The sequence below is a fragment of the Geotrypetes seraphini genome, chromosome 2 (assembly GCF_902459505.1).
Source record: "Geotrypetes seraphini chromosome 2, aGeoSer1.1, whole genome shotgun sequence".
NCBI lineage: Eukaryota > Metazoa > Chordata > Amphibia > Gymnophiona > Dermophiidae > Geotrypetes > Geotrypetes seraphini.
In genome coordinates, this window is record NC_047085.1 from 9132310 (window position 1) to 9150170 (window position 17861).

General features: G+C 43.8%; 1 protein-coding gene across 3 annotated transcripts in view; it reads right to left on the minus strand.

Moving 5' to 3' along the window:
• Positions 1–17861, minus strand: part of LOC117355981 (alanine aminotransferase 2-like) — a 116321-nt gene that overhangs the window by 44835 nt on the left and 53625 nt on the right. For all 3 annotated transcript variants that reach the window (XM_033935189.1, XM_033935190.1, XM_033935188.1), the window contains 3 exons: positions 10214–10303; positions 8259–8367; positions 7850–7983 (listed from right to left, as the gene is read on the minus strand). In XM_033935189.1, coding sequence (XP_033791080.1) covers positions 7850–7983; positions 8259–8367; positions 10214–10303 — 333 coding nt within the window. The remainder of the gene's footprint in view (positions 1–7849; positions 7984–8258; positions 8368–10213; positions 10304–17861) is intronic.

Sequence of the window (17861 nt, forward strand, 5' to 3'; positions counted from 1 at the left end):
GGGTCTAAATCTTTCTTTTAGTGCACAAGGGTCAGAACCAACAGGAGCTCCGACAGTGACTAAAACAGCCACAGCTACGCTAGCATTCTCCTACGGTGCTACAGGAGGGAAGGGGAAGGGGGCATAGGAAAGAGAGATTTCATGCCTCAAATACATTCAAGAAGCAACAATTCCAGACAGAAATTGTTTTATGAAGATCAAATAGAGCAGACAGACAAATAACATTAGGTCTGCATGTAACAAGATGGGTTTAGAACATAAGAATAGCCTTACTGGGTCAGACCAATGGTTCATCAAGCCCAGCAGCCCGTTCTCATGGTGGCCAATCCAGGTCCCTAGTACCTGGCCAAAACCCAAAGAGTAGCAACATTCCATACAGAATCCCAAGGAATAGCAAGATTCCGGAATCCCAGAGAGTAACAAGATTCCAGAATCCCAGAGTAGCAATATTCCAGCATCTCAAACAATAGCAAGATTCCGGAACCCCAATGAGAGCAACATTCCAGAGCTGAGATTGTGATGTCATAATGCCTCAGTTCACAGTGCCTCAGAGCCAACCTCATCAGTGATGCCACAATGGCTTGATTGTCCTATACTTGGCTCATACTGGGTCACACCAAGTCCAATATACCATCTTCAAGGTGGCCAATCCAGGTCCCTAGTACCTGGCCAAAACCCAAGGAGTAGCGACATTCCATATAGAATCTCAAAGAATAGCAAGATTCCAGAATCCCAGAAGTAACAAGATTCTAGAATCCCAGTGAGTAACAACATTCCATACAGAATCTCAAAGAATAGCAAGATTCCGGAATCCCAGAGAGTAGCAACATTCCATGCTACCGCTCCAGGGCAAGCAGTGGCTTGCCCCATGTTTTTCTCAATAACAGACTATGGACTTTTCCTCCAGGAAATTGTCAAAACCCTTCTTAAAATCAGCTACGCTATCCGCTCTTACCACAACCTCTGGCAATAGTATGGTTTGGTATGGCTCCTACATGGTTTAGGATGATACTTTGTGGGTTAGGTGTAGCTTCCACAAGGGATAGGATGGCACTGCATGAGTTAGGTATATCCTGCATGGGTTGGGATGGTGCTCTGCCAGTTAGATGTAGGCAAAATGTGGGTTAGATATGGTCTGCCTGGGATGGAATGTGATCACTTGGAAGAGCACAATGTCCATTTGACAAAACCTCGTGCCTCCAACCCTTACTTTCTCTTTATCACACTTGATTCCCTCCTTAAAGTTCCAGTGCCTACAACTCCAGCTCCTCTTCATTTTCTGCCCAGACAATGGTTGAGTACAAGTTTTTGTTTCGTTTATATATATATATCACCAACTCGAGAATATTGTATGGCAATCACAAGATCTCATTGTTGCCTTAATGTGGACAGCCTTATGCTTCTCTGGGCCATCAATTTTGGTCTTGTCTTAGAGTAACAGCGTTCTGGCATTTCTTGGGACATTATATCTCGACTATCTGGCAACATCGTCGGACGCCTACTCAACAAGCTCTTTTTGGATTTTACACACCCACCCTTCCAATACGTAAGGGGATGACAGCTATTTGGCACGCACAGTTCTTCTGGGAATGGAAACGATACTGTCTGCATGGATTTCTGCAGGCTTTCCATCTTATTCTCATTGGCAATCACTCATGATTGGGCAAGTGGCTTTGCGGATATTGATTCACCTCAGGGAAAGCTTTATTGTTTCATTTGGGAGCCATTTTGGCAAACTTTGGCACCACATGCTCGCAGCAGACTGTTGAATGGTTAACCTATCTCTTTATTGTATACATGGACTAATGCGTGAGATGATTGTGGTTTTGGGTTGGGGGGTTGTTTAGAAATGTATTTTAGTTTTCATTGTTGAGGATGTAATATCTGGTTTTTCTGTAATTTTTGCTCTTGAAAATAAATAAAAATATTTAAACATATCTTTAGTCAGTGTCATTAAACTCTCTTCAAGTCATTCCATTTGCTCCCTATCAGTTTCCATACACTGTAGAATTCAAACTTCTGACTTACAAGTGCATTCATTCTGTAGGTCCTCAATTGCTGTCTCTACACCCCACCCTGGGAACCCCACTTATCAGATGTTTCTCTTCTCTTTGTCCTTTTTTCGCCTCTGTCAACTCCAGTCTCAGGGCCGGATTCTCAAAATGTACCAAGTTTTTAACAATTGTCGCAAAATCGTTTCCAGACAGTTTAGCATGCCAGGATTATCAGAACGGGTCACCATGTTCTTTTCCGAGCTTCCTAGCAGCCTCCGACTCTGCCATGCAAATGTCTTACAACGCGGTCATTAATTAATTAAATTTTTTTGTAAATATGTTTATTATCAATTGCAACATAGAGTGTACAATCAACCAACAGTACAAATACAGATCCAAGCCGCAAGAAAGAAACCTCCAATATACAAGAAGAATAAATGGCATCTAACTACAATCCCGTTGCAATGAACAAATTTCTATAATTGACCCCCACAACGAGGTCATTAATATTACATGGCGGTAAAATGGGCTCATTAATATTTAAACGAGCACTCTGGGTGATTCTCTACCATCACTGGGTGATTCTCCAAGTGCGGCTCCAACTTTTGACAACCAAAAATTACCAGCTGGTCCGTGGGTGCTGGGACTGTGAAAAGCACATTTCAGGGCTCATGTTAAAAGTTTAAAAAAATACACCGTTCACATAAATTATAGTAACATAGAAACATAGAAATAGACGGCAGATAAGGGCCCACGGCCCATCTAGTCTGCCCACCTTAATGTCCCTCCCCTACCTTTGCCCTGTGAAGAGATCCCATGTGCCGATCCCATTTGGCCTTAAAATCCCATTTGGCCTTAGTATAATAGTTATGGGGAAGCAAATCTCAAAAGCACGCCTCTTGAGCGCATGTCTTAGGCATGCTCGTTGAAATCCGATGATTGCACCTCCTCTCCCTCCCCTCCATCCAATAGCACTAGCACGCCTGTGATTGAAAGAACAACGTAGCGTTTGCTGGTAGTCCTCCGTTCCTCATCTCCACCCACGGCTGCCTGTGACGTGCGCTTATGACGTGCATATATTGCGCTCCAATAAGGCGTACCTGTGATATGCTTGCCTGCGGTGTAGCTTTTTCCAACATATGCACATATTTACACCTCTCTCTGTGGACTCTTCTGTGATCGCTATCACCAGCAACTCATCTCATGTGAATTTGGCGACTCTCTGCGAACCTCATTTGCGGGCGCACCATTGCACGATACAGCGGCATGATGACTTCCTTCGTCTTGGTTGTGATATCATTAAAAAGGGTATCACAACAAGGACGAAGGAAGTCATCATGCCGCTGTATCGTGCAATGGTGCGCCCGCACCTGGAGTACTGTGTCCAGTACTGGTCGCCATACCTCAAGAAGGACATGGCAGTACTTGAGGGGGTCCAGAGAAGAGCGACTAAACAGATAAAAGGTATGGAAAACTTTTCATACGCTGACAGGTTGAAAATGCTGGGGCTGTTCTCCCTAGAGAAGAGGAGACTTAGAGGAGACATGATAGAAACCTTCAAAATCCTGAAGGGCATAGAGAAAGTAGACAGGAATAGATTCTTCAGACTGTGGGGAACCACAAGTACTAGGGGTCACTCGGAGAAATTGAAAGGGGACAGGTTTAGAACAAATGCTAGGAAGTTCTTTTTCACCCAGAGGGTGGTGGACACATGGAACGCACTTCCAGAGGTTGTGATAAGCTAGAGCACATTACAGGGGTTCAAGGAAGGTTTAGATAGGTTCCTAAAGGATAAGGGGATTGAGAGGTACAGATAGAAGCAGAGGTAGGTTATAGAAATGGTCAGGAACCACTTCACAGGTCATAGACCTGATGGGCCGCCGCGGGAGCGGACCGCTGGGCGCGATGGACCTCTGGTCTGACCCAGTGGAGGCAACTTCTTATGTTCTTATGCTTCTTCGAAAATGAAGCTTTTTGAAATTATTACATTTGCAACCACTACAGCAGCCCGTCAGATTTTATCGGTGATACTAGAGAGTCCGACCCTCAGTCCGTCACCTTGTTGTATCATCCGCCCGAGTTGGTACATCGTGCTTTATCTGTGGTCCTTTTGAAATCCAACTTTTGAAGGATGCTTTTCAATTTATTTATTTATTTACTTGCTTCAATTTCTATCCCATCCTAGCGGGAGCTCAGAACGGGGTACAAAAGGACACTCACAATAAATCACAATACATTACAAAGACATTTTTGAGATCGTCATATGTACATGGATAGATGCAGAAGGAACAGTCTTAGTCAGCTGTGTGGTGCAGTGGTTAGAACCCGGAGGTTGTGGTTCAAATCCCTCGCTACTCCTGTGACCCTCAGTCACAGTCACTTAATCCCCTCAGTGTCCCACGTACACTCGATAGACTTTGAACCTATCAGGGCAGTTAAGGAAATATGATTAAACCACGTGGAGGGGCATAATTTTAAAAAAAGTCCAAAATGAGGGTTTTTTGGAGAATGGCCTACCTCTACGCTCAGCAGTTTAATCGCCCAGATCACCACTACGTCTAAACTTAAAACACATTATTAACCAAAAAATTGCCCAAGTCCCAAATACTCAAAGCAAGACCTTTTAGGTGAAGGAGGGGCCAGTCCTTCGCCTAAAAGCTGGATTCTGTAACCTTTGTCTGTCAAAAACAACATCAGTTACAGAACCTCCCCCCCCCACCCCCCCCCACACACACACACACAACGATCGCGGCAGGAGAGATGCCTAATCTTTCCTGCCACGATCACGATCCACCCCCCCCAAAAACCCGACAATACCGGCAGGAGGGAGCCCAAGCCCTCCTTCCTGAAAGCGACCCCCCATCCCCATCAAATATGAGCAGGAGGGATCCCAGGCCCTTCTGTCCATGGTGCACCCCCCTGTGACCCCTCAATCGACCCCCCCCCTGAACCCCCGATCACCTCCCCGAATCCCCAAAAGGCCCCCAATACCCCCCTCAACTGTAAAGTTGGCTGGCCGGACAGGTCCCAAGTCCATCTGGCCGGCAGGCCTGCCATCCTCCAAATGGCAGGCCTAGGGCCTGATTGGGCCAGCCGTTTAAGGCCCTGCCCATAGGAGAGGCCTAAGGCAACTGGGCCAATTACAGCTGGTCCAGGTGCCTAAGGCCTCTCCTATGGGCGGGGCCTTAGGCACCAGACCTAATCAGGCCCTATGCCAACCAACTTTAAAGTAAGTTGAGGGGGTGTGTCGGGGGTTCAGGGGTGTTGGGGGTTGGGGGGGCTGTTCAGGAGCGATCGGAGTTTTGAGGGGGCGATCAGGGGATCGCGGGGGGGTTAGGGTGTGCTGTGGGCTCCTGCCTATATTTGAGGGGGGTCGCCTTCTGGCAGGAGGGCTTGGGCTCCCTCCTGCCGGTATTGTCGGGGTTCAAGGGGGTGGATCGCGATCGGGGCAGGAAAGATTAGGTATCTCTCCTGCCAGGATCGTTGCGGTGGGGGGTGGGCAGGTTGCCGGGGCTGTTGAGTAGATAGTTCAGAACACGGCAGTAAAAACTATATTCAACACAAAAAAATATGATCATGCTATCCCTCTCCTGAAAAACGTACCCTGGTTGCCCATTTCCCATCAGATTACCTTCAAATTACTTTTTCTTACCTGTTTCCCCTGCATTCATTGAGAACTAACTTCCAGAACTCTCCATTAGTCGCAACAAAATCTCCTGGCAATCCCTTCTGTTTGTCAGTTAGTCTAAATCCACCTTCTCGGTTGTAGTCCCTTCATTGTGGAAATGACTCCCGTTGAATACGAATCAAGAAACCTTTCTTTTTAACCCTTTCAGGACCATAAGGATCGTAGGCCAATTTTTGTGGTTTTGACGACATTTATATGGTAAAAAGGGCTTGCAGATGCCAAAAAATTGATTTTTTTTGTGAAATATCATTATTATTTTTTTTTTAAATCAAACTTCTGGCTTATGGACAGTGTGGCAAGTGAATCTTCTCGTCAATCTGGCAACGACGCTAATGAATGAATGTCGGAACCAGTTTGTTTACATAAAGGCAGTATCATATGGAATCCGTACATATCAAATTTAGAACTGTAGACTATCCCAATCAAAATTTATAGGATTTTAAAGTTATGGGACAAATATGTCCCTTGGTCCTGAAAGGGTTAAAGATGCCATGGAGCTTTATTTCACATATCTCGTCATCCTTCACTGTCTATATCATTTCTAATTGTCTTTGTCAATCCTCCCTGTTTTAAATTTAAATGTTGTATTATGTAAACCGCTTAGGATGTTTTAAGCGGTATATCAAGCCTAAATAAACTTGAAACTTACACTCAGTGCATCGTTAAACTCTGGAACTCATTCCTGGGGCAAGTGGTAAAAGCAGTGAATGTAGTTGGGTTTAAAAAAGATTTGAACAAATTCCTATAGGAAAAGTCCATAACCCGTTATTAAGACAGACCAAGAGGAAGGCAGCGTTCATCACTGGGGGTAAATACCATGGAATCATGCCTTGTTTTGAGACTCACTAAGTACTTGTGACCTGGACTGACACAGGGTTGGATGGACCTTTGTTCTCATGATCTCTATTGAACAGGGCTGATTTCTGATATACGACAGGAGATAATGTCCTATTATGGATCAAGAACTGGTTGAAAGACAGAAAAGAGAGCAGGTTTAAATGGTGAATATTCTCAACGGAGAAGGGTAAAAAGTGGGGTTCCCCAGGGGTCTGTGCTGGGACCGCTGCCTTTTCACATTTATCAGTGATCTAGAGATGGAAATAACTAGTAAGATCATTAGATTTGCTGATGACACAAAGGTGCGCTAGTGTTTTTAGCGCACGCTATAGTGCACGCTAGCTGAAAAATTACTGCCTGCTTAAAAGGAGGCGGTAGCGGCTAGCGGGCGTGGCAATTTAGCACGCGCTATTCTGCGTGTTAAGGCCCTAACGCACATTTGTAAAAGAAGCCCAAAGTTGTTCAATCGAACAGAGGATGTCATCCTTTGCCTTTTATTTGTTTGTATAAGTAGGGGGTGGGGGGGAGGGTTTGGTCTTCATCAGAGTCCAATGTCATAGCGGTATGCTCATTATGTTGCGCTTTCTGGGAGTTGACTGTACATAGGGTCATGGGAATTTTTTTCGCATGGGGTAATGTTATATGCATGCTCTCTGCACATTGTTGACTTTAAATAAACAATTACTGGTACAAAAAAAAAAAAAAAGAAAATAGTAAAAGAGATGGGACAACTTCTCTATGAGGAAAGGCTAAAGCAACTAGGGCTCTTCAGGTGAAATGATAGAGGTTTATAAAATAATGAGTGGAGTTGAAAATGTAGAGGTGATTCGCTTCTTTACTCTTTCCAAAAAGACTAAGACTAGGGGACATGCGATGAAGCTACTAAGTAGCAGATTTAAAATAAACCAGAGAACATTTCTTCACACAACGTGTAATTAAACTCTGGAATTTGTTGCCAGAGAATGTGGTGAAATTAGTTAGCTTAGCAGGGTTTAAAAAAGGTGTGGATAATTTCCTAAAAGAGAAGTCCATAGGTCATTATTGAGATGGGTTAGGGAAATCCACTGTTTGTTCATAGGATAAGCACCATAAAATCTGTTTCACTCCTTGGGATCTTGCTAGGTACCTGTGACCTGGTTTGGCCACTGTTGGAAACAGGATACTAGGCTTGAATGACCTTCGGTCTGTCCCAGTAGGGCAACTCATAGCTGTGGCTTGTGTGAGATGTTAAGGGTGCTCTGGGGATGGGCAGTGCCTGAGATGGAAGTGAGTGGTTTGCAGAAAACGGGATCTCTCTATGAGAAGGAGATCATTTGGCTAATTTCCTTACCACTATGCCGTCGCTGGCTCCGGTCGTGAGGTAGATATTGTCGGGATTACTTGGGATTCCTCCATCCCGTCTCTCAATGAATTTCGCAGCATCCTGACGGATCACTTCAATTCCTTGACTGGCACTGTACGCCCCTGTAAAGAGAGAAGCATTTCATTTTGGATTGGGTTTCTTAGCTACACTCCCTTTTGCTCCTCTTCCAGATATAACCCTACCACAGGTCACTGTGCAAACCATAGTGTGAAAGCAGATTTTATAAGCCTTTATTTAGAAAGCATACAGAGATCGTAATAATACGTATTACCAGGCAGTACATCCCCTGAGTCCCCTATGTCCGTCCCCCCACCCTTATCCAATGCCCCAGGGTACTGCTCTCACACCACCTTCCTCCTCTCCAGTGAGCACTTACCAATACTCTGCCCGGAACATGCCTGCAGGATCCGTCTGGCTTTTTCTTTGGAATCTTCAGGGAACTTGTTATCATTCAGCAGCTCAGGGAAGAGGCAAAGGGCAGTGACCTGTAAAAGAATATAAGAATAGCTTTACTGGGTCAGACCAATGGTCCATCAAGCCTAGTAGCCCGTTCTCACGGTGACCATTCCAGGTCCCTAATACCTGGCCAAAACCCAAGGTGTAGCAATATTCTACACATGAGGAGGGGCTTACTTTCCCAGGACTTAGGACTCATTCTGCTCTTGCTAGCTCATAAAAACATAGGAGGAGAGACAGAAAAGAGATGGACCAGTCCAGGGAGTCCATTGTACTATAAGGAAAGGGTAAAGTGGCTAGGGCTCTTCAGCCTGGGGAAGAGATAGCACTGGGGAAATATGTTAGAGGTTTATAAAATATTGAGTGGAGTGGAAAGGGTAAATGTGAATTGTTTACTCTTTTCAAAAATACTAGGACTAGGACTAAATAGTACATTTAAAACAAAAAAGAGAAAACATTTCTTCACTCAGTTAAACTCTGGAATTTGTTGCCGGTGAAGGTGGTCAGCTTAGCAGGGTTAAAAAAAAAAAAAGGTTTGCATCATTTCCTAAAAGAAAAGTCCATAAACCATTATTAAAATTGGCTTTGGGAAATCCACTGCTTAATCCTAGGATAAGCAGCACAAAATCTGTTTTTCTTCTTGGGATTTGTTTTATTTATTGATTTAATTTTCTATACCGTTCTCCCTGGGAAGCTTAGAACGGTTTGCATGAATTGACTCAGGTACTCAAGCATTTTTCCCTCTGTCCCGGTGGGCACACAATCTCTCTAATGTACCCCACAGCTCCGGTGGTTAGATCACCTGATTTTGGGGTCCCTGCCTGTCTGAGCACAAGGGGTTAATGGGGTGCAGAGACCTCTGGGTTGAAACTCTGTAGTCTTTATGTTCCACAGCTCTGAGAAAAGCTGGCAAGACTTACCAGTAAAGGAGAAACCTAGCAGTTAGTGCGGTGGCCTGGGAACTGGGTTCAAATTCCACCGCAGCTCCTTGTGACTCTGGACAAGCCATTGATCTACAGCCTCAGCACCCTGGGGTTGTGGGTTCAAACCCCGTGCTGCTCCTTGTGGCCCTGGGCAAGTCACTTAATCCTCCATAGCCCCAGGTACATTAGATAGATTGTGAGCCCACCGGGACAGAGAGGGAAAATCCTTGAGTACCTGATTGTAAAAACCGCTTAGATAACCTTGATAGGCGGTATATAAAATCCTAATAAACTTGAAACTTGAACTTGATTTAAGCCTCCATTGTAGGGTTACCATATGGCTCCATTGTTTTCAGATGAAGTATAACCTGGATATTTCAGTCCTGGAGTCCTATGGAAACCCTACGCACAAAATAAGTACTTGTATATAGTACATAGAACATAGAACATAGAAAGATGACGGCAGATAAGGGCCATATAGCCCATCAAGTCTGCCCACACTATTTACCCACCCTCTTAAGTCTACTGACCCCCTAAAGAATAATTGTAATTATACTGTCACTCTACTGACCCGCTCATTCAGTCCTAGTGACCCTATCCCTTGGCATGACCTCGTAGGGATCCCACATAGGTATCCCATTTGTTCTTGAAGTCTGAGATGCTGCGTGCCTCGACCACCTGCACTGGAAGCTCGTTCCAATGCTCAATCACTCTCTCCGTGAAGAAGTATTTCCTGGTGTCTCCACGAAACTTCCCTCCCCTGAGCTTGAGCGGATGTCCTCTTGTGGTCGAGGGTCCCCTGAGAAGAAAGATATCATCTTCCACCTCTACCCGTCCCGTGATGTACTTAAATGTCTCAATCATGTCTCCCCTCTCCCTACGCTCCTCGAGTATGTAAAGCAGTTTGATTGTAATCACAGAAAGGCAGTATAGCAAATCCTTTTCCCTTTACCTGTCTTAGAAAGGTGATGGGCTTCTGGCCCATGGCATGGGCATCTCCGATATTGGCTTTGATCACTTCTGTGAATGATTTCTTCACCCCCTGAGAAAAGCAACAGAGAGACAGGAGAAGTGATAGACGTCAGAACTGTATTTCTATTCTTCCCTGTCAGTCCTGGGCTTTGGTATATCAACAACCGTAGGTACGAGAGGGAACGGAGAACATTCTCTGAGCGCCAGCTGTTGCATGAGATGGGCCTTTAGCTGTTCTTACATGCCAGCATGCAGGGTAGCCATTCCAGGCCTTGCTGACTTTAGCGGAATGGGGAAGAACCTAGTTGACGGGATGGGTAGGCCTAGGGCAGGGGTAGGCAATTCTGGTCCTCGAGAGCCGGAGCCAGGTCAGGTTTTCAGGATATCCACAATGCATATGCATGAGATCGATTTGCATCTCAAGGAGGCAGTGCATGCAAATCCATCTCATACATATTCATGGTGGAGATCCTGAAAACCTGACCTGGCTCCGGCTCTCGAGGACCGGAATTGCCTACCCCTGGCCTAGGGGATGTCTAAGCCGACAGGAGCTATAAATATGGCAACAGTTCTATATGTAAGGAAATTGAACAGAAGCAAGAGGGAAAAGGAAACCTAGATGGTTCTCCGAACAAATAGGGGCAGTGAGAGTGCTTAACGATCATATACTCCCTTCCTACCGGTCTAGTCACGGATACAATTTAAAATATTAACCTTGACATATAAAACCTTACACTCAGGTGTCCCTGATTATCTGGCATCACTAATCGTCCCACACAGTCAACAGATTATTAATCCCACACCCCTCCAAAACAAAATGGGAGAGACCTGGGAACTCAACGTTCTTTGCAATAGCTCCAGCTCTACGGAACTCTTTACTACCTACTTTACGCTTGGAATCATCATATTCTTGCTTTCGAATTCTTCTGAAAACTTATCTCTTTGAACGTGCTTTCTCTTAACTTTATAACTAGTAGAGAACACATCTCTGCAGCGATAGACCATGAATGGTTTTCTGTTTTCTGTATGAAAGTACACTTCTTCTTCCGTATTCACGGTTTCAGCAATCATGGTTTCGATTATTCACAGTTTTTAGCTTGCTGGCTCCTCACTCCCCCCCCCCCCAATTACATCAGCTTGCATAGAGAAATCGCTGATTCCAAGCGTTAACAGAGAAAATCGTCGATTCCCAGCACTTTCTTCACCGTGTTTTGCTTCTCCTTCAAGAACAGGCCAGGTCTCCCACCATGTTATTTGCGGTTTCACCATATTCATGATAGTTTTTAATAGAAAACAGCAAATAACATATGAAAAAGTTATTTGCAGTTTTTCTGTATTTGCGGTTCTGTTAATCCTCTATCACAGCGAATATGGAGGGAGAAGTGTAGTGTACTATCCTATTTTAATGGCGATCCTTTTTTATTTGATATTTTTTGGGGGAAACCGCCTTGAATTGTGCTGCAACTAAGGCGGTTTTTATCAAGTTCGATAAACGAGAAACAGAGGCGACAATCAAGAAATGCAGAAGAAAACAAGCAGATTAGCGGGTAAAACTCAAAAGTTGAGCGCCCGTCATAGAATGTTCCAGCTCTTCTCCCCATATTCCTGGCTCAGCCCTCATTTCTCTCCCCCTCCCACAGGACTGTACTGGCTACTGTTGGAGACAGGGTACTGGGTTCAAGTGACCGCTAGTCTGATCCAGCTTGTGTCAATCTTGGAGGACCCAACGGGTTTCAGACTTCATACTGGAGCAGCTGCAGGTAAGAAGAGCTGACAAGAGGGAGGGGGTGAAGCATAATTACCCTTAGGCATGTGCCTCATGAGAAACCCAGCTCTGAATACAAATGAAAATATTGTACTCAAAATGCTAAAGACACTGCCTTACCCTAGTGTATCAAAGATCTCAGTACTCCAGGTATGATTCACCTTTGAAAACCTCTCTCCGGCCAAATTAAGTCAGCGCTGTTTGATAAATTTATTTCCTAAACTGTGGATACTATTGTCATGATAATCTGATATTGAGTATATTTAAGAAAACTGTTGTATTTTAATTATTTGTAATTCACGGATTGTCCAGTCGTCTTCCTTGTAAACCTCCAAGAAGTCGATTGATTATGGCGGTATAGAAGAATAAAGTTATGTTATGTAAAAGAGGAGAAAGGCCAGCTGACACCTAAAGTGGCTTTCTTTGCTTTGGGCTACATCGGGAGATCTTATGGAGAAGGAGCTGGCTGTGGCAGGTGACAGAGGACAACCAAGAACTGGCTGCAGCCATGGAGCAATATGCACAACTCAGTCTCGAGAGATTCCTAACCATCTGGCACTTTCTGAGATCACCCTGACCTAGCACGGGATGATGGCGAAATAACCTAACCAAAGCTCCCTCTTTATTAGAAGCTAACTCCACTGGAAAAAATCTCCCCAAGACGGGCCAGCAGCAGATCAAGAACCCTGTTAAACTTAAATGTTTGTGTGTGCGGGATGATCCTCAGTTTCCACAGCTTGCTAGGACACTGCTGCCACAATAATAAACCCAGAAGGGTATCACCTGTGAAACATCCTAGGACCTTATCCCTAGTGCCAAGTCTCTTCCCTGAAGAAGCCCTTTCTGGAAACATCAATCACTCCTCCTAAACTTACTTGCTCCACTTCATCACTGACGCCGAAACCGTGGATTGAAGACAAAGTTTTATTTTATTTTTCTTTCCAGCTTATGATTTATCTTTAATCTTATCTATTGTTTTGCCTTTTGTCTTTGTTTTGTTCTATTTCTATCATTTAAATTTCCCCCTTCTGCTTCTATTCCTTTCTCTCCTCTCTTCTACCTTCCAAAGTATTTAGATCAATGCTGTCTTGTTAAAATGTTTATTTTATTTTTATTTTTCCTCTAACTCTACTTTTCACTTCTCTATTACCCTCCAGGTACTTTAGTTAGATTGTGAGCCTTCGGGACAGTAAGGGAATTTTTCAAGTACCTTTCTTATTTCTAATCTTAATGTATATTTTCTGTAAACCGCTTAGAACCTAACGGATGTAGCGGTATATAAGAAATAAATTACATTACATTACATTACATGGACCATTTGGCCTTCATCTGCCATCATGTTTCTAGGTTTCTATAACCATAAAGCTCTATGACATCACAATGCAGGCAAAGAGCCTTAGCCAATGGGAAGAAGATATGCAAATGTTAAGAGCCTTAGCCAATAGGGAGAGGAGGAGATAGTGGATGCTGCAGAATTCTACTGTTCAACGGCTCCCCCTTCTGCTTCTATTCCTTTCTCTCCTCTCTTCTACCTTCCAAAGTATTTAGATCAATGCTGTCTTGTTAAAATGTTTATTTTATTTGTATTTTTCCTCTAACTCTACTTTTCACTTCTCTATTACCCTCCAGGTACTTTAGTTAGATTGTGAGCCTTCGGGACAGGAAGGGAATTTTCCAAGTACCTTTCTTATTTCTAATCTTAATGTATATTTTCTGTAAACCGCTTAGAACCTAACGGATGTAGCGGTATATAAGAAATAAATTACATTACATTACATTACATGGACCATTTGGCCTTCATCTGCCATCATGTTTCTAGGTTTCTATAACCATAAAGCTCTATGACATCACAATGCAGGCAAAGAGCCTTAGCCAATGGGAAGAAGATATGCAAATGTTAAGAGCCTTAGCCAATAGGGAGAGGAGGAGATAGTGGATGCTGCAGAATTCTACTGTTCAACGGCTCCCCCTTCTGCTTCTATTCCTTTCTCTCCTCTCCTCTACCTTCCAAAGTATTTAGATCAATGCTGTCTTGTTAAAATGTTTATTTTATTTTTATTTTTCCTCTAACTCTACTTTTCACTTCTCTATTACCCTCCAGGTACTTTAGTTAGATTGTGAGCCTTCGGGACAGTAAGGGAATTTTTCAAGTACCTTTCTTATTTCTAATCTTAATGTATATTTTCTGTAAACCGCTTAGAACCTAACGGATGGAGCGGTATATAAGAAATAAATTACATTACATTACATTACATAAATGTGAATATTGATAAGTGAACAAAACTTAAAGTGCTTAAAACAATGAAATCCGCTGCTCCCGAATTGAAAGGGTAGCAACCAAAGATTCTGCCAACAAATTCAAGAGCCACGAGTTTGCTGGTTCACAAGGTGAAATTGAACATAGTACTTATCTGCTGAGATGAAGTCACGACAAAGCCATCAATAATTTCACGTGCTGTAGAAATCCAAATAATCCGGGTGCTCTATAAGTCCGACGGGGCTCCGTTTCAGAGGATAAACCCCCTTCACCATGAACTGGAAGCACTTCTCGTCGCTCGCTGTGCTTTGAAAAACCACCCAGTAATCTGTGTGCATAGGCGGATTCAAAATGACTCTTGAATTACTTTAGTTTACCCTTTAATTCGGGAGCAGCGGTTTTCATTGTTTTAAGCACTTTAAGTTTTGTGCACTTATCAATATTCACATTTATCTCTCACTAGGGATAAGGTCCTAGGATGTTTCACAGGTGATACCCTTCTGGGTTTACTATTGTGGCAGCAGTGTCCTAGCAAGATGTGGAAACTGAGGACCATCCCGCACACACAAATATTTAAGTTTAACAGGGTTCTAGATCTGCTGCTGGCCCGTCTTGAACGGGATTGAGGAGATCTTTTCTAGTGGAGTTTGGTTTTTTTCATTGTTATTATGAGACGCTAAAGCAGATCACAGTGAAACTAGAAGGTATATTTAGAGCAAATTAACATGATTCATAGTAGCAAATCACCATGGCCAGATGGTATTCATTCTAGAGTTTTTATACAACTCAAATACGTAATTGGTAATCAATCACTAAAATCTGGCACTGTATCTAAAAAATAGGAGGTCATTAAAAGCAAAGTTACTTACCTGTAATGGGAGTTTTCCATGGACAGCAGCTGTCTAATAGCTCAGTGAAGTCTTCTTTTTTTTAATCCCTCTGAGCATGTGCAGTAGATACCCTTGTTGAGTGAGTCCAGTCAAGCCCACTTCCTGTCTCAGTTAATCCCTAGCCAGGGTCGGATCCTCTGTTGAGGGGAGGTGGGTGGGTTGTGTGGTTGACTTATCCTGCTGCTCATGGAGAACTCCCGTTACAGGTGAGTAACTTCGCTTTCTCCTAAGACAAGCAGGATGTGTTAGCCAAGGAACATAAGGAGGGTTAGGTGCCCCAGTGGGTTTTGGACCTTACGATCCTTGATGTGCTGAAGTAAGAGGGTCCGGCCCAATCCAAAGGTACAGGAAGTGAAAGAGAGGTGGCAGAAACCAGGTTTGTTGGCAGTTAAGCATCAAGAGGATTTGTAATAGAGGTGAGTCTGTAATTGAATATCAACTGACAGGTCTTTTGAATACATGATACTTACAATGCAGTTTGAGTGTAGTTACTGTTGATGCAATGTGCCAAAAAGGGGGAAAATCCACAGGAATACCCACTCCCAGGCTATATAACAACCACAAATACCAGCTCCCAGTCTCTATAATGACCACAACCACTGGTAGTGTTACATTGAGAAGTGGAACAGGAATACTACAGGTTTGTAACCAGAACAGATGAGTACCAGAACAAGTGATTCAGAGTACCCTTACTACATCAGTGTGGGGACACCTGGAATGAACAATGATCAGAGCATAGGGGGACTGTGGAGGAGGAGCTCAGAGACCTGGATAGCTCTAGATGGGCATGGTAATGGGTGAAAGTACCCTAGAAAAGGACTTGGGAGTAATAGTGGACAAGACAATGAAGCCATCGGCACAGTGCGCAGCGGCCTCAAAGAAGGCGAATAGAATGCTAGGTATTATCAAGAAAGGTATTACAGCCAGAACGAAAGAGGTTATCCTCCCATTGTATCGGGCGATGGTGCGCCTGCATCTGGAGTACTGCGTCCAATATTGGTCGCCGTACCTTAAGAAGGATATAGTGTTACTCGAGAGGGTTCAGAAAAGAGCGGCACGATTGATAAAAGGTTTGGAAAACCTTTCATATGCTGAAAGATTAGAGAAACTGGGGCTCTTTCCCCTGGAAAAGCGGAGGCTTAGAGGGGACACGATAGAGACTTACAAGATCATGAAGGGCATAGAGAAAGTGGAGAGGGACAGATTCTTCAAACTTTCGAAAACTACAAGAACGAGAGGGCATTCGGGAAAATTAAGAGGGGACAAATTCAGAACCAATGCTAGGAAGTTCTTCTTCATCCAAAGGGTGGTGGACACCTGGAATGCGCTTCCAGAGGATGTGATAGGACAGAGTACGGTACTGGGGTTCAAGAAGGGATTAGACGATTTCCTGAAGGAAAAGGGGCTAGAAGGGTATAGATAGAGGATTACTCTACAGGTCCTGAACCTGATGGGCCGCCGCTTGAGCGAACTGCTGGGCGTGATGGACCTCTGGTCTGACCCAGCAGAGGCACTGCTTATGTTCTTATGTTCTTATGTATCTGGTTGCAGTGGTCCCGAAAGGTAACAAGTTGGTGGGGAGCTATTTCATCCCATAAAAAGTCCAAGGACCTCACTAGTCAATGCGAGACTAGTGCTAGGGGGTAGAACAAGAGGATTCGGACTTATGGAGCCCAACACAAGGGGCAGTGCCTGGGTTGTTTCTGTATTTAAAGATGAAGTGGCTGTGTTGGCATAGTTGTTTTCGTTAACCTCGTTATTCCACAGATACGGATTTTATATCTATCTCTCAAAGGGAATTTAATGTGGACAAATGTGATGCACATTGGGAAGAATAACCTGAATCACATTTACCAGATGCTAAGGTCCATCTTGGGGGTCGTCATAGACAAGGATCTGGGTGTCGTCATAGACAATGCGATGAAACCTTTCGTCTAATGTGCGGCAATGGCCAAAAAAGCAAACAGGATGCTAGGAATTATTTAAAAAAGGGATGGTTAACAAGACTAAGAATGTTATAATGCCCCTGTATCGCTCCATGGTGCGACCTCACCTAGAGTATTGCATTCAGTTCTTGTCTCCTTATCTCAAGAAAGATATAGCGACACTAGAAAATGCTCAAAGAAGAACGACCAGAATAATAAAGGGGATGGAACTCCTCTCGTATGAGAAAAGACTAAAATGGTTAGGGCTCTTCAGCTTGGAAAAGAGACAACTGAGGGGAGATATGATTGAAGTCTACAAAATCCTGAGTGGAGTAGAACAGGTACAAGTGGATCAATTTTTCACTCTGTCAAAAGTAACATAGACTAGGACAGTGATTCCCAACCCTGTCCTGTTGGAACACCAGGCCAATCGGGTTTTCAGGCTAGCCCTAATGAATATGCATGAGAGAGATTTGCATATGATGGAAGTGATAGGCATGCAAATTTGCTTCATGCATATTCATTAGGGCTAGCCTGAAAACCCAATTGGCCTGGTGTTCCTCCAGGACAGGGTTGGGAACCACTGGACTAGGAGACGCTTGATGAAATTACAGGAAAATACTTTTAAAACCAATAGGAGGAAATTCTTTTTCACTCAGAGAATAGTTAAGCTCTGCAATGCATTGCCAGAGGTTGTGGTAAGAGCGGATAGAATAGCTGGTTTTAAGAAAGTTTTGGACAATTTCCTGGAGGAAAAATCCATAGTCTGTTATTGAGAAAGACAGGGGGGA